General features: G+C 38.5%; 1 protein-coding gene across 1 annotated transcript; it reads right to left on the bottom strand.

The window, feature by feature from the left end:
- Positions 1-14,317: 14,317 nt before the first annotated feature.
- Positions 14,318-16,346, bottom strand: B3GALT1 (beta-1,3-galactosyltransferase 1). Its single transcript, XM_006921159.2, has one exon. The coding sequence runs from the start codon at positions 16,122-16,124 to the stop codon at positions 15,144-15,146; it is 981 nt and encodes a 326-aa protein (XP_006921221.1). The 5' UTR covers positions 16,125-16,346; the 3' UTR covers positions 14,318-15,143.
- Positions 16,347-17,165: the final 819 nt, after the last annotated feature.

The following is a 17,165-nucleotide window of genomic DNA, read 5'->3' as shown; positions in this document are numbered from 1 at the left end:
CATCCCTTGATTTATAGAAACACAAGAAAACAAAAAGTAAATGCTTTCTAATTTTTTCTGCCGTTTTCTGACACCCTCAAATCCATGGAACCATTTCCCTTCTGTTGGGTTTTACAATCTACAAAAGATAGCTCTATCAGTACAAAATGTTAAGAACTAATGGTTCTCTCACTTTCCACATGAAGAGTGGTGGCATCTCCTCCACAGATCTAGACTTGGAGGGGCTAACTAGTGCTGATTCTGACAAATGTGATCTAATGCAGCTCACTAGAACTGAGGAAGAAACATCCACTGCTTCCTGCTCTTCTGATTCACTGGAAAGAAATTGTCATTTTCTGAAATTTATCTCTGGAATTTTTCTGAAATTTCAAGCAGACACATGAAAAAATACAATCCCCAGAGTGCATTAATCTCTGAAGCTTCCTGTTTATATCCCCTCCAAATATGATAACGTCACCCACCAGCTGTCTGCTTTTACCATTGCCTCATTGTACCACAGAGTATCTCTAAGTATATGCAAAAGAGGTATCATGGGATCAAGTCTATAAATGTCTGTGTGTGTGTGCATGCTTTGCTCTGTTTTAGGACTTGTATTTTTGAAGTAAGGATCCATTTAAGACAAAGGGCAAAGATAGAAGTCTCTTCCTCCTTCTCCTCCCCTCCACCCCTCTCCCCTGTAAGACCTGGTTCTGTCTCACAGTAGCATTTGCTTGCTACTGTTATTTTTCCCACCTGGATCACCTGGGCTTTGTTTAATAGAAATTCTTTTCAGAGTGTCCAATTGTTACTATCTATTTCCGATTTTCAGTGCTGCCACAACTTTGTAACTCATCGTAACCTTTCATTGTTATTGCAATAGGACAGATGAGAGGGTGAATTGGTACCACCATCATAACGCAGAAGTCAGCACTGCAAAGGTATCTTTGCTGCATAAGTTCTTGTTCTCGTCTCAGCTGGGGCCATCATTTCTGCATACCACTTTTCCCTAGCTACTTGATTTATTTTCCTTACTTCTTCTTCTTGACTTTCTATTTCTTTCTCAAGCCTACTCTGGCTATTTGCTCCTATGGCACCAAAGACTTTCTGTGTTCAGTTGGGCAACTATGTTGTTTTTACTTGTCATCTTTAATTGTAGGCTGTTGAAACTTGCAGTGGTTGCCTGTCTCCCATTCAGAACCTTGAGCACTTCGCTTATATGTAGCCCCCTTTCATCGTAAAGGCTGCACACGTTGTTCTTTCCAGGAGGGCCTGCTGTGCCCTTTTCTCCATCCTAACATGCTTTTCCTCACTGTAGGTTATACTCAAATGATTTATTGAGACTCGTTTGTAATATGTCTTTGATTCCCTTATACTCACTGAGAACCTTCTGTGTCCCTAAATGAAAAGCACTTGGCAGGTAGTTAACCTTATCTTCCTTTGCCACAGTTCCATTTCATGCTTGTATCAATGAAACCAACTCCTAAACTGTCTGCTACTTTTACTGAAAGCATCCATGTCACAATCTCTCCTTAACAAGTCATAGAATCATTGATCCTTCGGGTTGAAAAAGACCTTAAAAGTAAGTTAGTTATGTATGATATGAGGATAGCGTGATATAAAATTAAAGTCATGATGTGAAACTATATATACAATGTAGCCATGTGTGTGTGTGTGTATGCGTGCATATGTGTGTGTGTTGTGTCCTGCAAAGTGGAAAGGTGTACATCAGAGTGTTAACAGGGTGTGTCTGGGTGGTAGGATTACTCATGCTTTTAATCATCTTTCATACACTTACCCACATTTCCCAAATTTTCTTCAATAAGCAGGACCAAATGATAGAAAACACTGAAATATTGCCTTTAAAATTCTGAGAAAAATTTTGCAGCCTAGAATTCTATGCCTATCTAATTAATTATCAATAGTAGGATAGGATAAAGACAGGTAAGACAAAGTAGTAAAATAATGTAGTCAATTTGTCCTTTTTAGGAAGCTCAGTGAAAATGATTATTACAAAACAAGAAAATAAACCAATGAAGCAGAACACAGGATGTAGGAAACAAACAAACAAAAAACCTAAACTAAGAAAGGATTTGAAGAAATTCCTATGACAACAGATATGCACAGTCATGAGAAGTAATCACCTTAGAAAAGAGCAGGGGCTGAGGGGGTAAGCTTTTTTTTTTCCCTTTGGGAGAAATAATTAAGAAGAAATTAGATCTGATATACCCCTAAATGTTGGTTTCAATGGATCTTATAATTCACACATTCATTTACTCATCATCTATTTATTACTCACATTTAATGTGCAATCGCCATGCTAAGTGCTGGAAACACAATAGTGAACCAAAAATATCTTTTGTTTTCATGTAATGAAAGATAATGACTATCATCTCTTTTAATTTCCCCCACAGCCCCATTTTATAAATGAAGTCTTCTCATGTTATAAATAAGGAAGTCAAGTTCAGAGAGTTTAATAATTTGCTCAAGGTTGTTAATTAGCAAATGTCAGTGCTGGGATTCAAACATGGACCTAAAGCCTGTGATTTCTTTGCTCTGTTTGAAGTCAAGTTTTTTCTTCAGCGGGAAAAAAAGTCTTTGCTAAGAAATCTGCTTTCTAAGAATTGTATACTTAGCAAAAATGGTGAGGAAAATAATTTTGAAAACTCTCCTGGCTGGCCATTTTGTGGATGATACATCTGGATAAATCTGTACCTGATCGTCTGTGACAATACTCTCCTGTACAGATGGACGTGTAGCAGATGATGCTGCCATGTGCCGCCTGAATTACTGCTGCACTTCTCAAAATGTCTGCTCAGCATAACCACAAATTGAAAATAAACTTGTAAACTATTGTCAGTGATGTAGCTCAAAGACTTTATGTGCTGAAGGGTCTTTGAAGTTGTTTTTCATTACAGTCTGCCCTTTTTCAATGGGCAGAATTCATTTTCTTCACTTTAAGTGTGCTCAGTGAGGAGAAAACGGATCTTGAAAGGAAGATATAGGTCTTATTCCCTGGTGCCTTGCGTGAAATGCATCCTATTCTTCAATGCTTGGATCATTATCTACCTTCCACTCTCCATCTCACGTCACCTCACCCCACCCTACAAAACTCCTTCTCCAAGGAGTCTATCACCCTCAGACAAGCTGCTCCGAGGTATGCAAACTCTGCATGCAGCCAAGAAATATTTGCTGGATGTGGACAGGAGTCCACTCAGTCCACAGCTTCTCTGAAATTAGGTTTGATATAAAGCCCCTAAGTTGACCTCAGGCTTGATTAGCACAGTGGTTTCAGACTTCGATCCTTGAAAAACAAGGACTGCCTAGGTTCTAATCCTAGCTCCATCTTTAACTAGCTTTGTGACTTTGGACAAGCTACGCAGTTTCTCTCAGCCTTGGCTTTCTGTATATACGAATGATGATAATAGCCCTTTCTTTGTAGGATTTTAATGGGAACTAAGGTAATATATGTAAAGCACTATAACAATGCCTGGCAAAGGGAGTGAGTGATTTGGGGTTTTAAGGAATGATTTCTTCATCAATTTTCTTCTCACCATGTCTTCCTAGCTTCAAAATAATTTGACCCAGGATTTTAGACAAAAGATTCCCAAAGGCCAGTATGATCTGTCTATGTAATTGACAGTGGATTGAGAAAGCAATCAGTTTTCATTCCTAGTCTGTTCTCGTTGATCAGGCACTGTATCTCCTTGGGAAAAAGTAGTTAGCTCAGATGCCTTGCCTCTGGTAGGTTCGCTCTTCTTGAGAGTATTAAATCCTTAGACTCCAACACAGAGTGAGAACATTTCTCTTTCTACAGCTAATCTTCCCCTAGCACCTCACAATAAGTGCTAACTGGGGAAATCTGTGTGAAGGATTCTGGAGAGAACTTAATTGGTAACTTTCTCAAAGTATATTATTAAGAGGTTTGTACTGGTCAAACCAGATTTCAAAAAGAAAAATGCTTCCTCTCAACCCCAGAAAATGCAATTAGTGTTCTCCACTAGCTATACAGGCTATAATGTCTTCAGTCTTGAACATTTACGGCAATTCACCTATTTGCCGAACCTCCACCATTGAAACTTTGAGTCCCTGGCAGTTCAGTATCAGGTTAAAGAGAAAAGCCTGTGTCCAGCTTGCTACTAGTATTCACAGACTCTGCAAACTAATACCAACGAAACCTGTGAAGGAACAGAAAGTCTGCCCTTTCCTTAAAGACTGGTGCTCCTCCAGGATCCAGCCTAGGCCCATCTCTATCACTCTCCATTTCTTTCCTCTCCTTCCCTCTTCACTTTATACACTCCTTAGTACTATATTCACATCCATGGCTTCAAAAATCATCTCTGAATTTGAGATATCTGGGAGAAGTTGGTCTCCACCCTGTTTTAATTCCTCTCAGTCAGAGGAATACTCATCTGATGAATGGCCCCCTTGCAAAAGTAGGCAGAATCACTGCTATTTGGGTTCTGGAGCGGCTTTCCCCCATCATGAAACACCAGCTGAATGTCCCACGATTCAACTCAATTCTGACACTATCTACCTGGTGATAGCATCAGATGTCACAGATTAAGGACCTAGTCCCATGAGACTGCCCCAACTTCAGATGCCAATTGCAAGTCCAGGTTGTCACCTGTGCTCTGACCACTTGGCTATAAATCTGAGGTTGTCATAACCCTCTCCCGCTTCGGATTTGATTAACTTGTTAGAGTGGCTCAGGGAACTCAGGGAAACATTTAACGTTTACCAGTTTATTAAAGGATACGATAAAGGATACAGATGAACAGCCAGATGAACAGACCCACAGGGCAACGTCGTGGGAGGGTCCTGAGCACAGAAGCTTCTGTCCCCGTGGAGCTGGGGCGAATTACCCTCCCAGTGCAGTTGTGTTCATGACCACGAAAGTTCTCCAAACCCCCTGCTATTGGGATTTTATGGAGGCTTCATCACGTGCTAGGCATGATTGCTCATTAACTCGATTTCCAGCTCCCTTTCTCCTCCCTACAGAAGTGCGGGTGGGGCTGAAAATGCCAAGCTTCTGTGATTTGGTCTGTTTGGTGATTAGCTCCCTCCAAAGTCCATCCAGACCACCCAGAATCACCTCATGAGAATAAAAAATGCTTCTTGGGTTCTTATTAGGAAATTACAAGGGTTTCGGGAACTCAGTGCTAGAAATTGTGGCAGAGACCAATATATATTTTCTATGATCTCACAGCTGCATATTGAAAGATCATTCATGGGTGTGCCTCTTTCACTTGTTTCTTTCTCCCAGCTTGAATATTAAAGACCATTTGCAATCATTCATGAGAGGAGGCTCTGCCACCTTGCTCTGTCTCTTCTCTCCATGCAGCTGTCCTGGTTGGCTGCTCCAGGGCCTGCTGCTTCCAAGTAGACCTGGCCACCATCTGCTGCTATTGATTTTTCCTGGATTGCCTTCTCTCTGTTCACCATAGTGAGTATGATTAAGGCCAGGGCCCACTTTACATGGAGTAAAGATTCAGCACTCTACTTCTTTCTCAACTTCTCTCTCCATTTCTTCTCTTCTCCCATGTAGCAGCTGAGCTAGGAAAGCTGCTGTAGTTGGGGCCTTGGGCCTTAAGGTACAGGATGTGAGAACAAATGTCCTTTATAAATATTTATTATTTTTTCGATTGATTTTTTAAAATGTACTTTTTACTCCTGACTCTTTCTCTCTCCCTCTAAATCTGCCGGATTATTTTCTAGTTGTATTTTGCATGAAGCAAATTGAGATTTGTTAGCTTAGAAATATAAAGTTGTAGTGGACCTTTGTTGTTTTTACCTTCTAGCATCCTTTTACTCTTCTCCTGGAAACAGTTACCCAGTTTTCTCTGGGAAGCTACCCTCTTCCTCACCCTCAATTCATGTTCCTGTCCCATGGAACCTGTGGGTCAGGCCCAGGCAATCAGAGCATTGTATTGCTCTGGCCACAGGGCTTGTTTGGGGGACCAGAAACCAGTGGGACTTTTTCTGGGAATGTTAGGAAAATGCTCCTTTCCACTAGACTTGAGATGGGAGGATGTGATGTTGAAACTTCTGGCAGCCATCTTCAATCACAAGGGGACAGCCCGCCTGAGAATGGAGCCAAAGCGCAGAGATCTATTAAGATACAGATAGAAGGATACTTGGAGATTGAGCTACAAGACAAAATATCCCTGAAGCCAGCCCCACCTTTGAACTTTTAATTTACAACCTAATAAATTCTCTTTTCTTATGCCAGTTTGGTTGAGAGCATCTGTCTCTTAAATTGGGAATATACCAACAAAGAAGGAGGTTGAGTTCCAGGCTTTCCAATTCATTTTATCATTTCAGATCTGGGACCCATATCCAGTTAACTACACAATAGTGCTGTCTTTTCTTCAGCTCTTGCTCCTTGTGCTTTCGTTTTCCCCAGGATACTATTAATGGGGCAGGATTCGAATGTTCCTGAATTCCTTGGTAACAATATGTTATCAACACAATCAAAATTTCAACCCAGTTTGATAATTCTTAGATCTATATCTTTAGCTCTTACATCTAGGTCTATGATCATTTTGTTTTAATTATTGTGTATGGTGTGAGATAACTGTCTAAAATCTTTTAAAAATTTTTTTGCATGAGCATATCCAATTGTGGTAGATCATTTATTAAAAAGACTATCCTTTCCCTATTGAATTGCCTTGTCACCTTTGCTGAACATCAGTGGACCATAAAGGTAAAGATTTATTTCTAAATCCTCAATTATATTCCATCGATATATATTTCTGTCCTTATACTGGAATTACATTATTGTGATTCACTTTGTATTAAGTTTTGAAATAAGTTGATGTAAGTCCTCCAGGTTTTTTTCTCCCTCCCTCCTTTCTTTTCCTTCCTTCCTTCCTTCCTTCCTTCCTTCCTTCCTTCCTTCCTTCCTTCCTTCCTTTCCTTCCTTCCTTCCTTCCTTCTTTCTCTCTCCTTTTCTTTTCCAAAATAGTCAGCTATGCTGGGTTCTTTGCATTTCTGAGTTGTCAATTAAAAAAAAAAAAAAACCTGCAGTGTCTCTGAGATATGCCTGTACTTTGTTTCCAATATTGTGAATGGACGTGAGAGCAGTATGATATAATGAAAAAAAAGAAAAAGAAAAAGAAAAAGAAAAAGTAATTGGACTCCTGTCAAAGGACCTGGGTTTGAATACTGTCTTTCTAGTTAACAATTTTTTGACATTGGAGAAGTCATTTAATCTCTGGATTAAAATCTGACTCCTGAATTTTTTAAGCCCCAAATTGTACCAATTCTTACTTGGGAGACACCACTTAGTTTCTTATTTCATGCCTAAAAGCTTCCTTTCTCATTGCTCCTCTTTAAGAGGTTGGATTACTAATCCAAATGGTCATTCTATGACAATGATTAGGTCACATTTATATCTGTGCGGAGTCACTATTTGTCAACAGATGATATATGTGTGTGTTTCTCTCTCTCTCTGCTACTTTCCTTCTGTTCCTGTTGTTTCCATGTTTTAGTACCAGGAGCCCGGAAGCCTGGCCACAACACATGCTTCTCTTTTCCTCCCCTATGAGCTATGTAGTATTCCTACCCTAGGCTTAGTCAGAGTTTGATGTTTGGTGGGAAAATGAAGGCATCTTTGACCTGAATCTACGCTATGAATTCCAACTTGATTTTAAGATAGAATCCTGCAGTACTGGGCTACTGGACACTGTGTCAACAAAATAATAGTCTGGTATTTTGCTTCCCACTGTTTTCGTTTCTTGGGTCTATGGCTTCCTCTAAGACTTCAACCTTTTCCCATAAAGTCTTAGAAAAACCTGCATGCAAGGAATTAAAATAATGAGTGCTAACCCAAGACTATCCTAGAGACTTAAACCTCACCTTAATTTTAAATACCTTCTAGCAAGTTTTTGCGAAGATTTAGAGGCAATAAATGCAAAAGCTCCTGGTATGGTCCATAATAGATAACTTACTGAATTCTAGTATCTTTGTCTAGAATCTAGCCTCGAATATTAGAGTCTTGATACTAAGGATAGGCCACGCACAAAAAACATCAGTATTATCTGAGAACTTATAAGAAAATCAGAATCTTGGATTGTACCCTGAACAACCAATCTGTATTTTCACAAGATTTTCAGGTAGCTACAAGGCACATTACAATGGTACGCTTTCCAAGTGAACTCAGATACTTCTGTCAATAAAGTTTGAAGAGAAGCTTGTAATTATTTTTCCCTAAAGGAAATGTGAACTAGCATATGTTGAAGAAACCAAAAAAAAAAAAAAAAAAAAAAAGGGAACCCAGCACGCCACAAGTTTTAAAAAGGATGCACAGGCAGCTACAGAAGTAGAGCTCCTCTGAGTGTGGTGTGAGACTGGAGTGGAAACAAATCCCCAAGTGCACAGAGGGCTTGCCTTTTAATGAGCTAGTGGGTGATGGATGCCTCTCCAGAGGATCCTTTGCCTCCAAGAGGTAAAAAAAAGTATAACTGATCTTATAGATTGTTCTTTCTACTCCACAGAAATGTGTGTGAGCTCTGAAGGACAGAAGCTCTGTTAAAGTTCCTAGTGAGCTGGGCTAGACTCTCAGTGAGTAGGTTTATAAATTTTTGACTTGTACTTTCTTATTAATATTCATTAGATATGGATATTATGAAATCAATGGTGGTTTATCTTAAAACTCTTGAACCTTTTACTTGTACTTTTATATCGCTTAACTATTATCTTGATTTTTTTTCTATTTTCTTCCTTTTCAGATTTTTCCTTTTCTTTGTACTAAGTTGTCATAATGGGTTATCCCAAGAACATTTTTCTAAACATTAAACATTATATATGATGACTACTGCATGAAATGCAAATCTCATACAAAACAGAGGTTTGAAAAGAGATCAGCGAATGCCGGAGGCAGAAGGTGGCGGGGGCTGATTATAAAAGGACATGAGAGAATCTGGGAGGGGAAGTGAAAAACTGTTCTATATCTTGATTATGGTGGTGGTTACCCAAATGAACACATTTGTCAAAACTCATAGAGGTGTACACTTAAAAAGGAAGAATTTTAAAGTATGTAAATTATAACTCAGTAAGAAAGGGGGGTTTCCAATCTGAAAACAAAATAATTACGCTGAGTTTTATAGGAATGGGAGCGATGGTGGGGTGGTGGTAGTGGCAGTATATGTTCTTATGTTTTAGAGGCATAATGTTGTTTTGGTTAAGAATATAGCCTTTAGAGCTAGGTGGGCTGAGTTAATCCAGCAAATTACAGAATTCGCTGTTGCCTCAGTTTCCTAACCTGTCAATTGAGTTAACAGCAGCATCTACCTCATAGGGCTACTGGTAATATTAAACAAGAACAACAAAACAGAGGAATAGGCACTGAAAATTTAAGGCTTTGTAATGGGAGAAAGTCTCTGATGTTTTCTTCCCCCCGCCTCCTCACTTTTGGTGAGGTCATCCTTGACCCTGTTGAAAAATAGTCTTCATCACAACACCCCCTGTCCCCGCCCCGCCGCCCCCCACGTTAACTCTGCCCAGCCTGCCATATTAGGCAGTCACTGCTGAGTAAATGCTCTGGAATAAACCTCAGAGAGAAAATAAGTCACCTCTTGTGCCATGTTCCCTCCAGGTGAGGACTGAGGTCATTGCAAGAGGCATAACAAATAGTCGACACAATGTACCAAACTAATAGATTCTATAAGGAAAACTAAATGGAAAATTTTTCTGGAGCTCTAGGCACCTCTGGCTGAAGAGACAGTGGAGCCAGTGTTATTATAGATGTAGTTGAATCAATAATACTTTTTCATTCATTTCTTTTTCATTTCACAAAAATGCCTGTTTTAGCCAGCAAAGAGGTAAGGAGATATTATCAAGGACAATTTTTCATTCTCTCATGGATTATATTCTGGGACATTGCTCTTCTGAATAGCCCCATTTCCGTTTTTTTTTTTTTTTCTCTCAGAAATGTATTCAATTTTCTTTCAGCAACATGAATTCATCTGGAAAGCTATGACAATCAATTAAGTAAATGGGAAAATAGAATGCTTGTAATTATGATAATCAAGCTATATGAAACCCACCCTCTTAGGTTTAATACCCACACATCTTTAAGCAATATATTAATTAAGCTTTGGGTAATTGTTACAATCAGAATCAGGCTTTTGTTATTTTAAAAATCACTCTGAGAAAAAGGAAATATTTGAAAAATACATGCAGTTGTTGGTTTTTAATGCAATTCATTATCGGGACTACGTTGTCATTTCCTGGATGCATGGAGACAGTTTCAGTGCGCTTTTTTGCTGTGACTTCTTACTTACAACTGGAGGAATTTTGTATGTAGCACCTTTTTCAGATGTTTTCCTGTTTATCTGTGCTGGAGATTGGCAAACTTTTCTTGTAAAGGACCAGATAATAAATACTTTAAGCTTTGCAGGCCAAGAGGCAAAGTTGAAAATATATGAAAGTACTTACGTAACAAATTTCCACAGTTTCTGCATTGATGGAATTAAAACTAAAATAAAATAATAATTGAGTACAATTTTTATTTTGCATTACACATCTACTAATGAGAAGGACAGAATTCTTACTGCTGGGTTAATATTTTGCTTAGCTGAGGTTCAATGTCAGTGTCCCCTATTACCAAGTCATTGCAAATGTTCATCGCTAAACCATTCTTAGCTCCTGTGGTTCACAGGGTATAGTTTGCCAACCCCTGTTCTTGATCAGTGTTCTCAACTTTAGTGTACCTTAGAATCACCCACAGGACTTGTTACAACAGATCTCTGAGCCACACCCCCAAGTTTCCAGTGGTGCCCACAAGTTTGCATTCTAACGAATTCTCATTTGATGCTGGTGCTCCTGGTAGGAAACCATACTTTTGAAACACTGCATTTGATGATGGTCCTCTAAAAGTCACAGTGAATACAAATCTATATATTTTATATGTTTCATCACATATTTCAGCTCACCTGATAGATTTTGCTTCTTTGAACTCCGAGGTACAGGGTTAGTAGATCCAAAGTTAAAAATTGAAGACCTATTTAGCTAGAGCAGGACTGATAATAAAAGGAACTTCTGTCTCTTAAATAGCTATCAGTCTCTTGCTTACAAAGTAAGGCATCAGCAATCAGCATCTATTTGTCTGCTGTAAAGAATGCCTGAATAGCATTTTCCAGTCTGACCAAACTTTTTAAATAGTATGCAATATTCCAAAGGATATATGTGGGTGAAACATAAGAATGACAGTATTGCCTTAGATTTAACATGTCCTATTTCACCAAACACGTTATCAATACAACACTCTCTGGATAGAATTTGTTGGCATGTTCAAACCATAGAATTTAACACAGAGACTCTCTTGAGGCTGCCAAGGGGCAAGGGAGATAAGAGTTTCCTAAATTCTGGAGTAGCTCATGGCCTACTAGTCCAAACCATCTCTAAGTTGACTGAGTCAAGCTGTACTGGGCTCTCACAGACGAGCCCTGAGTAGTCTGAACTATTACATATACTGAGGCTGTGGAGAAGCTTAATGATAAATGACGAGGCATCGGCTAATTGTAATGATCACATCTCACCAAAGAAATTCTTTCTGAAAAGAAGCAAAGTGGAATGAAGATAGGTTTTCCTTCTGTTTATTTGTCCCAATGGTTTAAAAAATCAGCATTATGGAACCATAATCTTCGTCATGACAGATGGGCTTATACATTAGCATCGTGCTTTCAATCAACAGTTTACATTTCAAGAAGAAGGTGAAGAAATTAAATGTAAAGACATCTTCAGCATCTATTTGTCATTTTCGGTTTTATAACATTGATACAAAAAATAGTATTCTGATTAGCAGCTTGATTGGCAACCCATGTAACTTTAAACAGTACTACAAACCTGGAGAGTGCACTTTTACAGACAATCACGTTTGGCGAAAAAGTATGTACAATTTTGACAAATAAATACATAAATACAATCATTCATATATAACGATATACCTAAATGTCAATTATCATCAACAAGCGTTTCTAGTAAATTACTTCTTTCATTCACAAGTTTCTTTGTTGCTTATAAAAACTTTCTTCACCTTTACAGAAGAAATGACATAATCAATTTCCCCACTAAACCCACATATTAGGAAAGGTAGAAAATGAATCCCAGACACTTTATGTAAATATTCCATTGTCTTTTGATAGAAGAGATTTGATTGAAAATCTCCTTCCTTAACTTCTCTGTAAAGAGTTTGTTTTCCCCATATCATATTAAGCAAAGGGGTTTTGTTCTTCTGAATTTAATCCAAATAAAAAATGATCTTAATTTTTGATTTGTTATTTAAAAATACAATATTATATATTGAAACTGGCATTTGTGCCAATATAAAAAGACACAAGGTCACACAAACTAGCCACTAAAGATAAAATTTTTCTTCCAAAAATAAATTAAAAGAAGAAAATTTAAGAACACAGACACTAATTATTGATACCTTTTGCTACCCAATGCAAACGAACAAAACAGATGGGGGGGACAGTCAGAAGGTTTTCATAACAATTGAATGACTCTAGTATTGTACTGTCTGAAACACTATTTTATGCCGGAGAAATGATAATACATTTTTTTTAAGTTGGCATAACAAAGAATTGAAACCATAATTTGGCCAGTGTCATAAAATTAACAAAAGTAGAAAATTAGAGCTTTTTGATCTAACTTTGCTCAAACATTTTTGAACATTCAAAAAACAAAGGGCAAACATGCTTTAGGCTATTGAAACACCAGACAAATGACTTTGCCTCACCAAGCTCCATGCAGAAGAAAATGTACACAGCAAGCACATTCTAGCTATACATACAGTTGGGGAGAAGAGAAAAAAAATGCCTTTAAAATATATACATATGGCCTTTGATGAATATTTACAAGTTTGTTACATGGATACTACCTAGCATAAAAAAGTTAGGAAATAGTTCTTTAAGACATGGTTCTCTGATTTTTGCTCCTTTTAAAGATCAGGGCTCTATTCATAGTGTACACACACACACAAACCAATTCATAGATGTACACGTATGATGTTTACAGTGTGCAGTTCCTTGACACCAAAGGTGGCTTGACTGGGCATAAGGTAAATGCAAGACGATATCATGAGACAGAGGCCTGACCTGGCCACACGATTGAAAGGCAAACCAAGTAAGGAGTCATGAGACTTTTCCAGTGATCAAACTCACAGAGGTTGAAGGTTGGGGTTGGAGGATGGCTCACCTTGTGTTGATCCATTTCTCCCCAGGCTACCTAATGCTGTTTTCTAACGCAACTCAGCAGTGCTGCTGCCTATACGATGGAAATATATTAAGAGACTTGGAGGCCTGTATCATATTGGGTTCTTTTGGGCTGGGGATGAAAGATCCAGTGTTTTCAAGAAATAGACTTCCATTCATTCATTTTTGTTTACCTGTCTGCTATCAAATTCTAGGGGGGCTTGAAAGGTCAAGTTAAAAAAAGGTACGCTTTTGGTTGTGGGGCTTTGAATGAAAACAAACAAGATCTCTAATGAATGGTAGAAGATGTACGATGTGTGGGTTTGCTGAGCACCTATTCTTCTTCTGATAAAAGTGAACTAGTTCTATCGGTCCTCAAAGTTCTTACTGAGAATTCAGATTAAGGGTTTCCTGAGATCTAAATTGATGCGATACATTTTGCAAACCATGTGCTTCCATTACTCTAATACACTCACAGACAGAGGCTCCTCTCCAAGGTGCCTTTACCTTCAGCACCCTGGAATATCAAGGCAATGCACTGAAATAATAACTTATTTATTGAACCCAGAAGAAATGACAGAGAAATTGAAGCTTCCCCAAACACCTAACATTTCCAAAGAAAAGTCAAAGTTTGGAAGTATCAGGTGCGCTAATAGTCCATATTTGATCTTTATTTTGGCAGATTTTATATTAAGATGTTACTACTACTGATGACCATTACTGTGATTATGTAATTCTTTTAGCATTTAGTATAATGCATGATACGTTGCATTACATAGCACCTTTAAAACTAATACTTGGCAAATGCGATTTGCTCTCACAGCACCTGTGAGGTAGGTGTTTTTTCTAGCCATTTTATAAATGAGCATATCGAAGCACAGCAAGGCCAAGATGCCGGCTCACATGACTCAACAAGTCTGATGCAGCAGTAGAACCTGAATCCAAGCTCCCCCTCTTCTTTCCCATGAATCTCAATTACACAGCCTCCAGAACACCTCCTACCAGCATTGCCACTAGAGGTACTTGGATGTTTTGGATATTAGAGAGTATTCCATTTATCAGCTGTAGGGCTAAGTCATTCAATAACATTAGTACCAATTAAAAGACTTTCTTGCGTGCTTTGTAAATGTGTGGGCGGGGCATCCTATACTATTGCTAAGCTTATGTTAATTATAATGCATACATAAATTTGTATTTTCTCTGTGTGATTTATTGTTTCTCTGGCCTCCTGACAACTTATTTCTACACATGTGCCTGCATGAGCCAGAAACCATAAAATGCACTTAGCAACATGGTCTGGAGGGTAGCAGGTGACATTACATTTGGCAAAGCCTCCTTGGAGGCACCAGGTAATGCTTGTTGAATAAGCAAGTGGAATTGTCTTCCAAACATACAGAATATTTGATTCTCGAGTTTAAGTTTCCATTTATTTAATTTAGCCTCCCTGCCAGTACAAAGTTCATTTCTGGTTGGAACCACAAATAGTGTACACATGTGGCAAAATGTGTAAAAATTCAATGTAACAGCATACACAATATTAATAATCACATCCAGTGTGTCTTCCTGCCTGTGCATGATTTCTGAATTGTTTTTGAAAGAGTTATTTATTTATTTTTGCAGTGATGATATAAAGACATTACCATGAGTTTCAGTTTCTCAGAACCAGATTTTTATCTCAGATGCACAGTGTGTAAATCCTAACAGTTGTTAGAAAGTTATTTTTTGAGATAAATGCAATGCCTTAGGACCTGAGAATGAAATCTGGCCCTTCTAACTTATGTATTATTTCTGACTAGAGCCTAACATTTGTAAATTGGTAATCCAAGAAAGGAACTAGGAGCGAGAAGAAAAAGCTTTTTACAAAACCCCTTCACCAGTTCATTTCTTCTGGTGACACCTGTAAAATACCAACACCCCAGGCCCCGTTTCTTAAAAAAGAAAAGAAATGTATTTACACTGGTAAAAATCCTAACATCTGAGATGCTTCTTGCTTGACATGTCATTCCAGATTCTGTGCATTTCTTCTGGAGAGATTTGATGCACAGTGATAACTCGGCGATACCGACACAAACTGTAGGCCATTTTCCAATGATTGAAGCCACTGTTCTGAAAAGGATGTATGCCCAGCTTTCGAAGACACAGTCCTACATATACATCTTCAAGGTGAAGCAGCCTTGTGTGGAGTGAGGTCTTATAAATGAGTTCGGCCACATCGGCTGAAAAGATATAGCCAGTCCCCGAACAGAACGGTGGGTAGTTACTGTCAGGGTATAAATCCCTGGGCATATACCACTTACTGCGGACATCCCGGATTGGCCCTCCATTGATGACATAGCCAGTAAAATACCTTCTTCTTGGCTTGGTGGAGGGTTTTAGTAGTTTATAAATAAGGTTGTCCATGTTTACAAAAATGTCACTGTCTGTTTTCATGACGTACTTGGCTTTTGAACAAAAAGTGGCCACCCATCTCATCCCCATTAACGTTTTGAGGGTAAGGTTATGGTAGGAATCAATAAAGTCCTCCACGATAATGTCATGGAAGATTTGGCTCTCTTGCTCCACCATCTGATTCAGAACAGGATCAGCGTTCTTGCCCAGAAGGAAAAGAGTGGCTATCTTGATCCCTTTAAAGTTGTTCTCATCACCCCACGTCTCTCGGATTGCCTGGCGAGCATCGAATTCTTTGTGGGTAGTGCTGATGAGGATAACGAGAAAAGGAATGTTTTTCTCACATTTGTTGGGCTCGTTTATAAGAAATTCAAAAGAATGTGGGTTTATAGGTCGAGTTCTTATGTTGCCAAACGTGAAGTTTTTCCTGGCAACTGTTAGGTGGCTGAATGGCTTGGAGCCAGTATAGGAAGAAGTAGGACGAGTTACGCTCAAGTACCAGAGAGCGCTGGCCCAGCACACAACCGTCAAAACATATAAACAGGAGACTTTTGAAGCCATGGTCTTGAGAGCACGTCTATTCCAAATACTGAAGAATATGCCTTCTTGGCACTAGTTTCTTTTCATCTTGCAAAGGCAGCATATTACTAATCTTAAAGTTCGATAGAGAAGTGTGAGTGTGGGATTGTCCATTGGTCTTAGTGGCAGTCTGGTATCTCTACATTCACTCTACTTTCTTCCAAACCTGATGGAAGGTTCCATGCCTTATAAATCTTCCTCTTAACTCTGCAAAATCAATAAAGTAAAGTTGTTTAGATTTATGTAGTCATTTCACATCCTCAAATAAACATCATAACGGTATAAGAATTACCCATGATGACTAAAATAAACATAATCATTTATTTCCATCAGTATCGAAAACTTCCCGACACAACCATCCTCCCTTTTCTTCCTTTGATAGAAGTTGTTTATGTATATTCATACCCAATTAACAAGTATACAGAACATAAACTCTAGATAAATATGAAGTAAACTGAACATTGGTAACTAAGACAAGTTTCCCCCTCTTCACAAGAGGCCTTCTTTGTAGTTAAACACTATCTGACACTAAAGTCTTCTTTCAAGCGGGTAAGTCTCACACATGGCCTCATATCTCTTTTCCATTTTTCCAAGGCTGAGTTTTTGTTTGTTTGATTCTGATGAAGTAATTGGTTCTCAACATCTCTTTGCTTTCTCTACCCCTGCATTTGAAAGTGTGTCGATCACTACTGGAAAATTTCTGCTAAAATTGTTTCCTTTGGTTCAGACTTAGAAGTAATGCTCAACTTTTCCTCACTTTTTCTTTACTTTGGCTTTCACAGATATTAGTTCCTACTTCTCAGAGTTCTACGAAGCTTTATATGGAGAACATCCTTACTCTTCATGCATGAAGACCATTACACAAGTGTCTTTTCAGATGGCTGGCAGCATTCATTTCGGAGTTGATCTAAGTAACGGTATTCTTTGTGGTTTTCAACAATTCACCTTTATGTCCCCTTAATGAAATTATACTGCCCCTTTTAATTCTTTTTGTTTAGTTACATTTGCATGTACACATAGCAG

This window comes from Pteropus alecto, unplaced genomic scaffold, assembly GCF_000325575.1.
Source record: "Pteropus alecto unplaced genomic scaffold, ASM32557v1 scaffold3, whole genome shotgun sequence".
NCBI lineage: Eukaryota > Metazoa > Chordata > Mammalia > Chiroptera > Pteropodidae > Pteropus > Pteropus alecto.
This window is presented reverse-complemented; position numbering and strand designations above follow the sequence as displayed.

Bases quoted from the DNA above. Each gene is read 5' to 3' on its own strand.
- B3GALT1 (XM_006921159.2), bottom strand. From the start codon at position 16,124: ATGGCTTCAAAAGTCTCCTGTTTATATGTTTTGACGGTTGTGTGCTGG.